The 16534-nt window shown below is 44.5% G+C and overlaps 1 protein-coding gene across 2 annotated transcripts in view; it reads left to right on the top strand.

The window, feature by feature from the left end:
- The first annotated feature begins 3975 nt into the window (after nt 1–3975).
- The window catches only part of TGS1 (trimethylguanosine synthase 1), a 116176-nt gene continuing 103617 nt past the window's right edge, over nt 3976–16534 (top strand). Inside the window, exons 1-3 of one of the 2 annotated variants that reach the window (XM_075353263.1) lie at nt 3976–4222; nt 7775–7882; nt 10482–10543. In XM_075353263.1, coding sequence (XP_075209378.1) covers nt 7779–7882; nt 10482–10543 — 166 coding nt within the window. In that variant the 5' untranslated portion in view covers nt 3976–4222; nt 7775–7778. The remainder of the gene's footprint in view (nt 4223–7774; nt 7883–10481; nt 10544–16534) is intronic. The other variant, XM_075353264.1, reaches the window with a different exon arrangement.

Genomic DNA, 16534 nt, shown 5'->3' with positions numbered 1-16534 from the left:
GCCCAGCTGCCAATCAGCTTTGTGTCACCGTAAGGACACAATTTTGGATCAAGACAGACAGACAGACAGACAGAATAAGGCAAATATATATATATATATATATATAGCCAGATCTAGCTATGAATATCTGGATATATAGATATTGATTGTCAGGTGAAAAAAAAGTTATCGCCTATCTAAGGCTGCTTTCACACATCAGTTTTTTGGCATCAGGCACAATTCGGCGAAAAACTGATGCGATGGATCCGGCGAAAAAACGGATCAGTTTTTTCCATCAGTTCTTTCAGTTTTTTGACAGATCCGGTGTGATACTGAGCATGCTCAGTTCAAAAAAACGGATCCGGCGGCCGGATCCGTTTTTTGCCGCATTACGTCGGATCCGGCGTACATAGACTTCCATTATAAAACATGCCGTACAGCGCCGGATACGGCGCGATCCGTTTTTTTGGCCATACACAAAAACGTTCACTTCAACGTTTCATCCGGCTGCTGGACAAGTAAATTTTGTCGGATCCGGCAAAAAACGGATGAAACGCAAGGCCATCCGGCGCTAATGAAAGTGTATGGGGGAAAAAATGGATCCGGCAGCAACAGACGCCGGATCCGTTTTTTCATGTTTTTGCTGGATTGTGCCTGATGGCAAAAAAATAAATGTGTGAAAGCAGCCTAAAGGATAGGCCATCAGTTGTAGATTGGTGGGGATCTGACAGCTGGGATCCCCAATGATCCGGAGTTCAGAGTCCTGCAATCTCAAGAAAGGTGTGATTATGTCTGCTCCATTTTGATCTATGGAGCAACAGCACTCCGGCAGTCCCGGTGATAATGAATAGAGCGGAGATCAACCATACCCCGTCCGCCCCATTCAGACTGGGTCTGCAGAGCCCTGTACACTGGTTTCCCGGCAGTCAGACTTCCAGCTATTTGGAAATAGCTCTTTAAAATGAGATGTTATAGCACAATAATTCCTAGAGCAGTATACACAGGAAATAACCTTATGTGTAATTATCTGATTACTAATGCATTTCAGCATGGCTATAATGTGAGCAAGCTACAAAACTATGTGCTAATTAGGCAGGAGCGACCTAAATACAGCACCGCATCAGTCCTTCCAATTCTGTGGAATAATTTTGTCTTCAGATACAGTACTTGATCCCAATACCAAACAATATAGAAATATATAGAATATTAAAGGAAACAGTCAGCTACCAATATGTCAGAGTTTTCATTTTCCAGTCCCATAGGGTTAGGATGTGTGGCCTCAGGCAATTTATCAATTTGCAGTTAGGTTTAATGTCAGTTCTTATCATATTCAATATAAATGGGCATTAAATGTCATTTTCTACATTATGACTGAGGCTACAAAGGATCAGGCTGCTGTGCAGTATTTGGGGGACTGGATACGATCTGATAAGTTCCTGGGCACTGGAGTCCCATCAACAAAAATTATTAATTGATGTGATTCAGAATTCTGTCCATGCTCCAATATGCACCGTTCAGCCCCATCAGGGAACGAGCCGTCACCATGAAGAAGACTGGAAGCTTACGTCACAGTGTGATATGTGTTATCGTGTTTTCATGCTTTTATTTTTAAGCGTCTTAACATTTACTTTTTTGTGATGGTGATCATCAAGGGTCTTCCTGCGTGGTACCCCCACGATCGCCACTAATTCTCCAGCTGATGTAAAGCGGGCTTTACATGCTACGATATATCTAACGAGATGTCGGCGTGGTCTCATCGTTAGTGACGCACATCCGGCATTGTTAGTGATATCGTAGTGTGTGACAGCTATGAACTAGCAGAAATACTCACCTTCTCGTTCATCGTTGACATGTCGCTCATTTTCTAAAAATCGAGCGTCCGGTTGTTCAATGTTCCCAAGGCAGCACACATCGCTCCGTGTGACACCCCGGGAACGATGAACACAGTTTATCTGCGTCCCGCCGGCAATGCGGAAGGAAGGAGGTGGGCGGGATGTTACGTCCCGCTCATCTCCGCCCCTCCGCTTCTATTGGGCGGCCGCTGTGTGACGTCGATGTGACGCCGAACGTCCCTCCCCCTTCACGAAGTGGATGTTCGCCGCCCACAGCGAGGTCGTTTGGAAGGTAAGTACGTGTGACAGGGGGGGGGGGGGGTTACAGGATTGTGCGACACAGGCAACAAATTGCCCGTGCCGCACAAACAATGGGGGCAGGTACGATCGCACAATTACTTGTAACGTGTAAAGCAGGCTTTACAGCTGGGACCCGACTCTCACTGCCCAAAGTGGTGCTCGCACCGTTCCCGGTAGTTTAACCCCCTGACTGCTGCATCACCATGGCGACCCTTGGCTACTGAGCTACAGAGGACCCTCATACACCACGCCGTATACATGGTGCGTGAGGCGAAGTGTCAGGGCTGCGAGTGCAGATATAATCTAATGCAGTGATCGAGCACGAGCCCTGCAGTGGATCAGTGATCAAATGCAGGAAAAAAACGCAGAAACAATTGACATGATGCAGAAAAAAATCTGCAACTAAATACAGAAAAGAAAAAAAAAGCAACGTGTGCACAGCAAGTCAGGATTCTCATAGACTTTGCTGTGATGCGTTTTTCATTGCAGTATTAATTAAAATCTGCAATAAAAAAATGCGGCAAAAATTCAACGTGTTCACATGGCCTTAAAGATGATACAATTCCTTAGTATTTTAGGCAAATAAATAAATTATATATTTTCATCTTTTACATTTTTAAATTAACAAAAAAGGAAACCGATGCAAAAGTTTGAGCACCCTGCATGGTTAATACCTAGTAGCACCCCTATTGGCAAGTATCACAGTTTGGAAACTCTTTTTGTAGCAGCCAAGAGAGTCTTTCAATTCTTGTTTGAGAGATTTTCATCGATTCTTCCTTGCTGTTCCTTCCTTCCTTCCAGTTCTGTGAGGTTCCTGGCTCGTCTTCCAGTTCTGTGAGATTCCTGGCTCGTCTTCCAGTTCTGTGAGATTCCTGGCTCGTCTTCCAGTTCTGTGAGACTCCTGGCTCGTCTTCCAGTTCTGTGAGACTCCTGGCTCGTCTTGCATACACGGCTCTTTTGAGGTCCAGCCACAGAATTTCGATGACATTCAGAGCAGGGGACTGTGAGGGCCATTGTAAAACCTTCAGCTTGCGCCTTTTGAGTTAATTTATTGTGAATTTTGACTTGTGTTCACATAAAACAACTCATGTCTCTGCCGGGAATCCTGGAGCGGCCGCACTACAGGAGGAGAGAATGGACTGTGCATATTTTAGGAGGTCTGATTGTCCAGTAGTGGACTATCGTTTAAATGTATTTGGACTCCTTACACCCAGCGCTCTCCACCGAGGCGCTCGCTACGAGGGGACGGCGGAGGCGCTCGCTACGAGGGGACGGCGGAGACGCTCGCTACGAGGGGACGGCGGAGACGCTCACTACGAGGGGACGGCGGAGACGCTCACTACGAGGGGACGGCGGAGACGCTCACTACGAGGGGACGGTGGAGTCACCATGGACCCGTCCCGGCAGGGTTAGTGTTTATCAGTCACAAACAGAAGAGCCCCCTGTGCAAGAACAGCACATGGGCCATTTCCAGTCCGCTAGCTCCTCACTGTATACAATCCCACCTGCTGTGGAGCCGGCAGTGGCCCCCTCACCTCAGCACTGAGCCACCAATAATGACCCCTGGATCCCCCTCAATCAGGATTGTCAGCACACATAGAAGACACAGGGATAACCCTGTGCGGAGGGATGACCCTGTGCGGGGAAACAACCCCCCCCCATACACTACATACTGTACATGTACAGACACGTCACCATGCGGACACAATACATACCCTGATGCCAGGCGTGCTGCCAGCTCCACCGCTTCACAAAAGTATCTCCTGGCTACTCAACCAACAGCAACACTACAAATCCCAGCATTCCGTGCTCGTACGATTTCTTCCTGCCTCCAGTCACATCATATACAAAGACGTCAGAGGTCGATCATCATGATGTCAACATAGCGATGCATGCCGGGATATGTAGTTTGTTGACGGTTAACACAATCGTCGGCCGTGCAACATCCGAAGGAACGTTCTCCTCAGCCTGGTAATGAGCAGCAACGTCACCGGGACACGTCCTGTCTGGTGGAGGAAGCAGGCCATGCTGCAGTGCATGCCGGGACTGGTAGTTCTCATGTGTTTTCAGGAGTACACCTACAGCAGCCCATGCTGAGACCGCGGTGTGAGGTGAGGGGGCAAATCCGCCTGTAGTCACCCCCTACACGGGAGAGCGGGCAGCGGCGCGGGGAGGGGCTGGGTGTTGTAGGTAAGGTGTGCATGTGTGTGTGTGTGTATATATATATATATATATATATATATATATATATATATATATATATTAGTGAGTGTGATACTGCAGGTGGGGAGATGTGGGTATGAGGACTGTGTTTATGTATGTGTATATATGTGTGTGTGACTGCAGAAAGGTGGGGTCCATGTAGGTAGAGGTGTGTGTGTATATATATATATATATACTATACTCTCGCCGTGTTGAACCCACTGTGGGTTGTAAAGACGTTGTATATTGCCGGACTATCTCTCCTGAATTAATCCGAGGCCCCATAGAGAGTGATAGCGCTGTGTTCTCCCCTCTTGTGCTGTTCCTGTGGTGCAGGCAAAGCTGTTCCCAGTAGGTGACTTGCCATTAGCTGCAGCATCATGTGACAACAATCAGCGGTGATTGACCTGCTGCTGCTGCTGCTGTAGAGATGACCGGACTCCTGGAAGTTGGGTTCGGCAGGTGCAACCGGACTTTAGGCCACCTTCACACATACGTGCCTCTGGTACGTGTTTGTCAGTTTCCTCACGTACCGGAGACACGTACACCTAGGTTTTCCTATGGTTTTGGACATCACGTATGTGTTTACGCATGGAACGTGTGTCCGTTCCGTACATACGTGTATCCGTGTGTTTCTCACGCCGACATGTCCGTTTTCTCTCCGTCATCACGGGTGTCACACGGAACGCAAACGTGTCGCACGTAACACACACGGACCACACGGATGTGTTCCGTGTGACACACACCGGAGAGAAGACATGGGTCTGTGAGAAAAAAAACCCAAAACATTACTCACCTTCTCCAGCCCTCCTGTCTCTGACGCTGCTGTCACTTGCTGCTGACCACCGCTCATTATGCTCATTGAATATTCACTTCACTGCGGCTGAAAGCATCAGCAGCGGGGAGTCGGCAGGACCGGAGACCGAAGATCAGCACCACGGACAGCAACGCCAGGGACAGGTGAGCAGAAAGTTCCCGCTCTCCATGTGTTATCACGGATAACACACGGAGAACACACGTCGCCCATAAACACGGGTCACGGAGGGCAAAACACACCTCTGACACGTCCGTGAAAAATGTGCGTGATTTTCACGGACGTGTGAAAGAGGCCTTAGATAAAGTTCAGTTTGGGACCCAGACGTGACCTGAACCCCAATGGAAGTCATTGATTGGGCAGTTGGGGTCTCCACCCACATGTAGTCAGCCATAAACAGAGCACTTCTGGGGAAGGAGGGCAGGGGTACTTTTTTTTTTTTTTTTTTTTTTTTGTTTTGCGCACACTACATCCTACACCTTTGTTGATACACCCAGTGCGAGCCATTCAGAGACTGCAAGCAGCTCACTCTGGCCCGAGCACAGCGATGCTCGATCTAGTGGTGTTCATACATAAAGCATCCGAACTCCGACATTTCTTTATTTTTTTTCTTTTAAAAATCCGTGTTCGGTACAAACCCCAAACTTTATACAGTTCTGGTTCACTCATCTCTATCCATCAGACCAGTTGCCCGCTCAAGTGAAATAGTTGGTCAGTGGTCACCAATTGGCTGCTGTGGTCATGTGACAGGAGTATGTCCCGTGTGCACAGCCTCACAACCCTGCAAAAAGTATAATGGCCCCTAAATAGCACTCCAAACAGTATAGCACCCCCATATATCCATGCAAACAGTATAACAGCCCCACATAGCCCTGTATACTGGGCCCCACATAGCCCTCCAAACAGTATAATGGGTCTCACATAGCCCTCCAAACAGTATAATGGGTCTCACATAGCCCTCCAAACAGTATAATGGGCCCCACATAGCCCTCCAAACAGTATAATGGGCCCCACATAGCCCTCCAAACAGTATAATGGGCCCCACATAGCCCTCCAAACAGTATAATGGGCCCCACATAGCCCTCCAAACAGTATAATGGGCCCCACATAGCCCTCCAAACAGTATAATGGGTCCCACATAGCCCTCCAAACAGTATAATGGGCCCCACATAGCCCTCCAAACAGTATAATGGGCCCCACATAGCCCTCCAAACAGTATAATGGGCCCCACATAGCCCTCCAAACAGTATAATGGGCCCCACATAGCCCTCCAAACAGTATAATGGGCCCCACATAGCCCTCCAAACAGTATAATGGGCCCCACATAGCCCTCCAAACAGTATAATGGGCCCCACATAGCCCTCCAAACAGTATAATGGGCCCCACATAGCCCTCCAAACAGTATAATGGGCCCCACATAGCCATCCAAACAGTATAATGGGCCCCACATAGCCCTCCAAACAGTATAATGGGCCCCACATAGCCATCCAAACAGTATAATGGGCCCCACATAGCCCTCCAAACAGTATAATGGGCCCCACATAGCCCTCCAAACAGTATAATGGGCCCCACATAGCCCTGCAAACAGTATAAAGGCCAGGATGCCGATACAGTTGAAAATGTGGTGCTGGCACTGGGTCCCCCTCACCTGCAGTTCATGGCGCACCGCTGTCTGGTTGCAGTGCTGTGGCTGGATGGCTTCATGTTGCCCGTGCTTCAAGCAGCAGGAATCTCCTGTCCAGTTCTCTTTACAATTTACAGTCATTCAGTATTTTGCTGTGCAAATTGTGAAATCTGTGGCAGAATTCACATGTAATATGCACATATAAAGCTGTGGGAAATCCACAGCAAATTTAACATATGTTAAAATACTGTAAGATTGGGCCCCAATGAGAGACAAACGTAAAGATTCAGGATACATTAATGTGGTATACAAATGCTTCTTATATTGAAGTTCTCTGAAATCAGCTGCAGAACTGTGACATTAGATTTATTTTAACTATCTAAACTTCTTATTAAGGAGGACGCATCTGATATTTGATTCTTTTCTAGAACTGTCCAGAGAAAAGCAGGTGAGAAGGAAGGGACAGGAACAATATACAAAACCAAGGGAGTGTGGACTCCCAAGTACTAGGGCAGGTGGGGATTACAGTGAGTGGACCCCCTACCGTTCCTATAGAGTTGAGCAATAAGATTCTCAGAATCCTGGTCCAGTGGCCACTTCAGTAGTCTGTGGCCACCAAACGATAGTCTTTCAAACCTCCACCTACTTGCCAGCGCCTCTTCACAACAGTGATGTTACGTTGGGCCTACTAATCAGAAGAAGTTCCTGGGATGCCGGCGATTCTCAGGGCTTTGGTTTGGTGGCTATGGACTACCAACATGACTGCTGGAACGGGGTCTTGCAAATTTTTTTGCTCAATTTTAGTGGCCTAGCCTAGGGTAGGTTATTCCTGGAGGACACATTGAAAAACTCTAGTGCGTGGATGAGATTTCTTAAAATCACATCAACTTTGCTGCGGATCTTCTGTCTGCAAATCTTGCTGATAATTCACAGTAGCAGCATATTGCCATGACAGATCTGGCGGTAATTGGCTTCATTATGTGTATTTTATTTGTAGTATTGATTCTTTCTATCTTCTCCCAGGACCATGCTGTGTGTGGAGTGGAATCCGGTGGCAGAAATGTGTCTGTACCCGGATGATCTGAGGGAGGACAAGAAGATAATGTGTCTCTGCTCCAGAGCGTTTTTTAAGTAAGTTCTGAAAATTGTGTGTGCACAAAGTATGTCTACTAAATGTTAGCCCAGATATAGGACTTCATCAGGACGTCACTGGGAAATGCTCATAAAATATAAAAAAAAATGTATATATTCCTGGTGAATGTTTTGACGTTAAAAGGAACCTGTCACTACTTTTTTGGCATATAAGCTGCGGCCACCACCACCGGGCTGTTAAATACAGCATTCTAACATGCTGTATATAAGAGCCCAGGCCGGGGGTATAACATAAAAAACACTTTATAATACTTACCTAACGGTTGCGCTGTGGTGAAGTTGGACCATATGTGCGTCTCTGTTCTCTGATGCCGGCGCCTCATCTTTCGGCCATCTTTGTTCTCCTTTTGAAGTTTGTGTGCGTGACGCGTATTGCGTCATACACACTCGCCGGTCCTGCGCAGGAGCACTACAATACTTTGCTCTGCCTTGCTCAGGGTAGATCAAAGTGCGCCTGCGCAGGACCTGAATGCCGGTGAGTGTGGATGACGTAGACTCATCATGCACCCCGGCTACAGAAGAAGGAAGACAAAGATGGCCGAAAGAGGCGGTGCCGACAACAGAGATGGCCATATGACCCAACTCCACCACAGCGCGACTGTTAGGTGAGTATTATAAAGTGTTTTTTATGTTCTACACAGCGGCCTGGGCTTTTATATACAGCATGTTAGAATGCTGTATATAAGAGCACGGTGGTGGTGGCTGCAGCTTATAAGCCGAAAAACTGGTGACAGGTTCCCATTAAAGATCAATTTGCCTGTGCGGTGTGGCTGTTCAAAGCGGATCACTGCACTTGACGTTTCTAATGGGGCTTCTGAATTTCCTTACACCCTAATTTTATGCATCACGATTTCACCAAGCTTCTCTCATCTGGCCGTAGCGTCTGTGCAGGAACGTCCATGTACGCTTTGTTTTGGTCTGTGCCACTATCAGGCTTGATGCCCGTTGTTTTAGAATATGGCACTCCTGAAGGTAGGGTTATTTTACAAATGGTACACTGCAAAAAAACAAGACAAATGGCTATAAATTTTAGTTTCACTCCTTTTTTGGGGATTTTTTTTATATATTTTCCTTTAGTGTTTAATTTTTTCATCTTTATTTTTTTTGTTGTCGGTGGGTAGGCCTATTTCTTGTTCAGTACATAATGGGACTGATTTTTGTTTCCCGTTCTGTCAGTGGTGTATGACAGCTGAAAGATGCATCAAATGCATTGATGATCCACACATCTGCCGCATGTTACTCCAGCTTTTCATTCATTCAGATGGTTGGACAAAACACTAGTCTTAAACAATTGGATCTTTACTGATTAGTCTTGGTTTAGTCAAGATCCCAGCTTAAAAGGAACCAATCAACAGGATTTTTGTATATAAGCTAAAGCCAGTGCTATACTGGCACTACCAGGCTGATTCTATACATACCTGTAGTGGTCAGCTCGGATGTATAGGTTTTGAAATCCAAGAAAGTAAAGTTTATAACATTAGCTGCTTCTTGAGTGACAGCAGCTGAGGAGCAGATCATATATTCATAGTTATCCCCTCCCCCTGTTAGAATTAGCATAAGTATTATACCAACGATTCACTTTGTCTCTTGCAGGACCTGTGTGCGGTCATACCCATGTGACCTGGTATCCACCTTTGTTGGCTGAGGCCTTCCCCCTTCTGGTCACATGGGTATGACCTAACACAGGTCCTGCAAGAGACAAAGTGAGTCGTTTGTATAATACTTATGCTACTTCTAACAGGGGGAGGGGATAACTATGAATATATTATCTGCTCCTCAGCTGCTGTCACTCAACAAGCAGCTAATTTTATAAACTTTACTTTCTTGGATTTCAAAACCTAAACATCCGAGCTGACCACTACAGGTATGTATAGAATCAGCCTGATAGCGCCAGTATAGCACTGGCTTTAGCTTATATACGAAAGTTCTCTTGATTGGTTCCCTTTAACAGATGGAGGATAATTTAATAGCAAAATCCATGTCAGAAAATTGACGTCAGATGCGTTTCTCCTTTCGATCGTAAAGTTTTTCCACTTTCTGTTGGCGTTGGCACATTTCATTGGGGCTGATTTACCAACAGTGAATGCTTGCACTATGCCAGACTTGATGGAGTAGACGTTGCGCCAAATTCGTTAGGAGGAGCACACTAGTTAGTGAATTTGTCGCCTCTTCTGAGTGTCATGTGCCTCTTTGTGCCGCGTTAGAGACGAGAGTAGCATTTCTGGCGTAAAAACAACCGTCAACTCTTTTCTTGATTCAGATGGGTGTACGTGGCCACACTTCGTCACCTCCTGGCTATCCCCAGCTCCAGCCATTGCGACAGAGGTGACCCAAATTGGCGTGAACTAAAGTCGCAGAATGTTTACTCAATTCCGCGTGACTTGGCCCCATTGTTTTCTGGGATGCTGATTGTTCTAGCTCGGTGATTTAGAGACTCTCCTGTATGTGTGCCAGCACTTTGTATAAACCCACTTGTACAGCTACTATTATGCCAGGATAAATGGATTCACATGGTATCTGTACTCCTCCAGAATCCGCTCTGATCTTCCCTCTCACACTATCGCTTTTTTCCTTCTAGTGATCGTAACCTGTACTATTTGGGATTGAAGGGAATTGACTGCGGTAAGAAGACTCTCGCAGGTATTATTTACTCATCAACTTTCCTTATTGAAGCTTCCTGTTCGGTTCAAGATTGATGCTTCTGTTTCTTTAGCGAAGCCAAATCCTGACTTTTGCTCCTGTCTGTCAGAAAATGCTGGCAAAGTAATGAAAGCCTTGATTTCCAGAGTCCTGATCAAACATTTAGCAGAAGATAACCACAGAACATGGTGTCCCTTATAGCAGGGATAGAAAACTGAACCCAATCGCTGATGCTTGTAAGACATTCAGCAAATCACAGTGCAACAAAGTTATCCGACACAATCCAAAGAGAAATAAGCATACAGTCGCGAGATTCTACAGCACAAAAGATACAGCGGCACACGGCAAGCTGTCCATAATCTGTGTATGGTCTGTCTATAACGTACAACATTTCATATAATATATATATATATATATATATATATATATATATATATATATATATATATATAAATTACAGTCCCTGACAGAAGTTCTGTCGCTTGTCCATGTTATGTAAATAAAAGCTTATAACCTGACTTTAAATTCATCCATTGGTTTTATAAATTACTCTTTTGAAAGCTGAAACCCTCCCAAATTTGGTTTAGGTTATGAAAATAAAGTTGCTGCAAAGCTGAAATATTGATCATTTAGTGAACACAGAAAGGTCAGATTTTGGCAAGACAAAAGTTTTGTCGCCCACAGAAAGTAATGTGAAATTCAAACAAATAATTAACTTCTAATACAAAGATATGTTGCATATCATTGGTGAATGAAGTTGTGGTGCTATTAGAGCCATATTTAATATTTTATGTGACTTCCATGAGTTTGAAGGACTGCATCCATGCGGTTCAACAATGATTCATATTCATACAATTTATTGATGAAGTCATCAGGAATAGCAAACAATGCAGTCTTACATGCCTCCCAGAGTTCATCTAGATTCTTTGGTTTTGTCTTCCAAGCTTCCTCTTTCATCCTACCCCAAACATGATCAACGATGTTCATGTCTGGTGACTGGGCTGGCCAGTCCTTGAGCACCTTGATCTTCTTTGCCAGGAGGAACTTTGTTGTAGAGGTGGATGTATGAGATGGAGCACCATCCTGCTGCAGAATTTTACCCCTTTTATGATTGGGAATGTAAGAGGTAGCTAATACTTCTTGATATTTTAGGCTATTGATATTGCCTTCCACCTTGCAAATGTTTTACACACCCCCATACTGAATGTAACCCCAGACCATGATCTTTCCACCACCAAACGTAACTGTTTTCTGGATCCATACGGGCTCCAGTAGGTCTCCTGCAGTATTTGCGGTGGCTGTGGTGTAATTCAACGGAAGATTCATCAGAGATATCCACCTTCTGACACTTTTCCAGCGTCCATCTGTTTAGCAGGCTGTGGGACTTGGCAAATGCCACACGGTTTTTTAATTGCCTTTTGTTTAGTGCTGGCTTCTGGGCACTGATGTGACCATGGAGGCCATTTCGAGACAGAATCCTACAAACTGTTCTAGTTGACACAGGGACTTGAGGTGACCAGGCCTTTTGGAGCTTTGCTGCAGTGGAAGAGGGGCTGGCTTTGGATTTTCTAACCAACAAACGTTCCTCCTGAGCAGTTGTCTTGTGGGGTCTGCCAGACCTGGGCTTGTGAAAAACATCTCCAGTCTCTTCAAATCTTTTTTTAATTCTTTGTACTTGACGCTGAGACACATTAAAGGTGCCAGCCACCTCTGCAGTGGATCTGGTCTTCAGCCTCTTGATAATCAAGGCTTTGGTCGCAGGGTGGATGTTTGGCATGTTGTCAGAGGTCAAGTTGCAGTTCAAGTGAAGGTCTGGGGTGCTGGGTTTCTTTTTATACACACCCACTAATTAACCGATTATTTAGTAAGAATAGGTGAGGATGTAAACTAGGATTGGGTGCATTATATGACAAGGCGACAAAACTTTTGTCTTGCCAAAATCTGACCTTGCTGTGTTCATTAAATGATCAATATTTCAGCTTTGCAGCAACTTAATTTTCATAACCTAAACCAAATTTGGGAGGGTTTCAGCTTTCAAAAGAGTAATTTATGAAACCAATGGATGAATTTAAAGTCAAATTATAAGCTTGTATGTATGTATATGTATATAATGTATATATAAAATATATTTATAATATATGTGATGCTCTTAGCCCAGATCTCTGTGCTCTCATCTGCCTAACATATTGCTTATCTCTTGCAGATTTCTGTTACATTTTTGTAGTGTTTTGCTTTTCATTGTGGTCATAGCACTGCACGCCTGCACATTTAATTTATAGCATTTAATTTGCATTCTATCACCAGGTATTGCCACCTAATCTGAAGTAGCATCGTGTAGAGACAGAAACCCTGATTCCAGTAATGTGACACTGTGGGGTGCTTCCATTGGGTTTGATAACATCCCTGCTGCCATGTAGTCCTCAGCTCTGTATAACCTCACCCCCACCACTAATTGGGAGCTTTCTGCCTATGCACAGTGTACACAGAAATCTTCCAGTCTGTGGTGTGGGCGGGGTTATACAGAGCTCAGTATTCAGAGAACTGGAGTTAAAGGGAACCTGTCAGATCCATATGCCTTCCAACCCAGCAGCGTTGATACCCATGCCCACATTTCCTGCCCAACCAGCCATGTATAATGTTGAAAAGACGGCTCAGGTACACATCTTCTGAACTTTCAGTCATGCACAATGTGCCTAATGAAGTTGGGATGTGTACAACTGCTTCAAAGGCGCAGTGACGCGAGGGCATAGGAGACCTGGCAGGTTCCTTTTAAGCACCAGAGAAAGTGATGATTCAAATTTACAGCAAACAGCTTGGTCGGTGATACATCACTAGAATCAGGGTCTCTACTCCTATATCATGCTGCTCCTAGATGGGGTAGCAAAATTGGTGACAGATTCCTTTTCAATACTGTGTAATATTTTTGGGGCAACATATAAAATTATTGGTGCACATGTGACAACATAGAAGTACAATGTCTGATAAGAAGTCCATCTCCGAACCAAGGCATGCAATGTTGTCCAAGATTAGAAAACCATGGCTGCTTCCTTCCAAGGCAGCGCTCCCTATACCTGTCCAGATAATCAGAGCATACGTTGCTCGTTATGCAGGTTCAACCAGTTGTGTTATGCAGCATAAAATGAAGAATGTATCCCCTGAAACATTGGCAGAGCGACCTTAATACAAAATGCCACATTCAAAAGGCTTTTGTTTGTGTGTGTGAATGTCGTTGTTTTTTTTTTTTTTTCAATTGTTACATAGTTACTTAGGTTGAAAAAAGACCTAGGTCCATCTAGTTCAGCCTTCCTCCACCAATTATATATTTGTCATGAAGTAATTTATAACCAACAATGTTGTGTAGTGAGGAAATCATCCAGCCCTTTTATAAAAGCTGTTATAGTGTCTGCCATTACTACCTCTTGTGGTCGGCATTCTACAGTCTGACCGCTCTAACTGCAAAGAACCCTTTCCTATTTAGCTGTCGGAATCGCTTTTCTTCCACTCGCAGTGTATGCCCCCTGGTCCTTAGTATTGTCTTTGGAAGAAATAAGTCATGTGCCAGTCCTTTATATTGACCACACATGTATTTATACATATAAATGAGATCTCCTCTGAGACGTCTTTTTTTCTAAGCTAAACATATCTAACTTTTCCAACCTCTTATCATATGGGAGGCCTCCATTCCTTGTAGTAGTCTAGTTACTCGCCTTTTAACTGACTCTTAACTTCTGAATGTCCTTTTTAAAATGCTGAGCCCAAAACTGGATCCCATATTCCAGATGTGGCCTTACAAGTTATTTATAGAGGGGTAACAATACGTTGGGATCCCGGGATCTAATCTCTCTTTTTATACACCCTAAAATATTGTTTGCTTTAGCAGCTGCTGCTTGACATTGAGTGCTGCTGCTCAGCTTATTTGTAACCAGAATACCAAAGTCCTTCTCCTGTTCTGTAGTCCCAAGTATACTTCCATTTATTTATTTTTTTAATATCCTACATAGTTTGGTGACATCAGCAAAGACTGACACTTTACTATTAATCCCATCCACAAGGTCATTAATAAAGAGATTAAAATGAATGGATCCTAGCACAGATCCCTGCGGTCCCCACTGCTGACTATAGCCCAATTAGAGAATGTACCATTTATGACTACTCTTTGTTTTTGTTGTTTTTTTATCTTTTAGCCAATTCCTTACCCAGTTGCATATAGTTTCCCCTAGTCCTTGCTTCTGGAGCTTTAGTATAAGGCTATTATGTGGTACAGTATCAAATGCCTCTGCAAAGTCCAAATAAATCACATCAGCGGCATTACCAATATCCAGGTTTGCACTTACCCCCTCATAGAACCCCAACAGGTTGGTTAGACACGACTTATCTTTCATGAATCCATGCTGTTTGTCAGTTATTATATTATTTTCTGCAATATATTTTTGCATGTCATCCCTTAAAATGCCCTCAAAAACTTTGCACACTACTGTTGTCAGGCTTACTGGACGGTAGTTGCCGGGAATCCACCCTCTTACCTTTCTTAAATATCTGTACGACATCAGCAATCCTCCAATCCTTAAGGCCACTTTACACTCTGCGATATCGTGACCGATATCGCTAGTGTGGGTACCCGCCCCCATCGGTTGTGCGACATGGGCAAATCGCTGCCCGTGGCGCACAACATCGCCCAGACCCGTCACACTACTTACCTGCCCTGCGACGTCGCTGTGACCGGCGATCCGCCTCCTAAGGTTCGTTCAGCGTCACAGAGACGTCACAGCTGCGTCACTGAACCGCCGCCCAATAGAAGCGGAGGGGCGGAGATGAGTGGGACGAACATCCCGCCCACCTCCTATCTTCCGCATTGCGGGCGAGCGGCAGGTAAGGAGAGGTTCCTCGTTCCTGCATTGGCACATGTACCGATGTGTGCTGCCGCAGGAACGAGGAGCAACTTCGTTACTGCTAGAGCAACGATATTTCAGAATGGACCCCCATGTCACTGATGAGCGATTTTGCATGTTTTTGCAACAATGCAATATCGCTCAAAGGTGTCACACGCAACGGCATCACTAAAGCAACCGGATGTGCGTTACAAATTCCGTGACCCCAGCGAGATCGCTTGAGCGATGTCGCAGCATGTAAAGCGGCCTTAAGGCACCAACCCTGTTGCAAGCAAGTCTAAGAAGATGAGATACAGCAATGTGTCAATTACTGAGCTCAATTCCCTGAATATCCGTGGATGAATGCAATCTGGCCCGGGGGATTTGTCAATGTTTAATTTACTCAGATGTAGTCGTACTACTTCTTTTGGTAAATTAATGATATCAGGTGGTGAACTTTGATTTTTACCTTGTTGAATGATCCCTGGAACAATCAGTTCCTTGGTGAAAACTGATGAGAAATGCCTGTTTAATATCTCAGCCTTTTCTTTGTACTCTATAATTAACTTATTTTTTAAGGGGCCAATACCATCCTTTGTTTGTTTTCCTTTTGGCATTAATACATATACAAAATTTTGAGATCTATGTTAATGTCCTTGGCGATTTTTGTTTCAGTAACTAATTTTGCTAGCTTGATTTCTTTTTTACATTTCCTATTGAGATCTTTATACTTCTGAAATGCTATTTCTGTATTCTCAGCCTTCAAGATTTTGAATGCCCTTTGTTTTTGTTTTATTATAGTTTGTACTGTCTTATTTATCCAAAGTGGTTTATTTTTATTCCTGGACATTTTATTACCAGAGGGTATAAGTTTTTTTTTACAGGACTCTAGTAGTAGTGTATATCCTTAAAAGGAATCTGTTAGGTCCCATATGCGTTCTGACCTACAAGCAGGGTGACGTGTGGCCTAGAAACCCCTTCCTACCCATCCCTGTGTTGTAATATTGTGTAATATGAATTTATAAAAAAACAGGTTCCCTTTTAAACTTACCTCATTTATGTTCAGTATCCTCAGTTACCATTACTTTGTCCTAATCTACACAATTAAGCTTTCACCTTAATT

The sequence above is a fragment of the Anomaloglossus baeobatrachus genome, chromosome 6 (genome assembly GCF_048569485.1).
Source record: "Anomaloglossus baeobatrachus isolate aAnoBae1 chromosome 6, aAnoBae1.hap1, whole genome shotgun sequence".
NCBI classification, from domain to species: domain Eukaryota; kingdom Metazoa; phylum Chordata; class Amphibia; order Anura; family Aromobatidae; genus Anomaloglossus; species Anomaloglossus baeobatrachus.
Note: the sequence above shows the minus strand (reverse complement) of the source record. Positions and strands in the feature narration are given on the sequence as shown.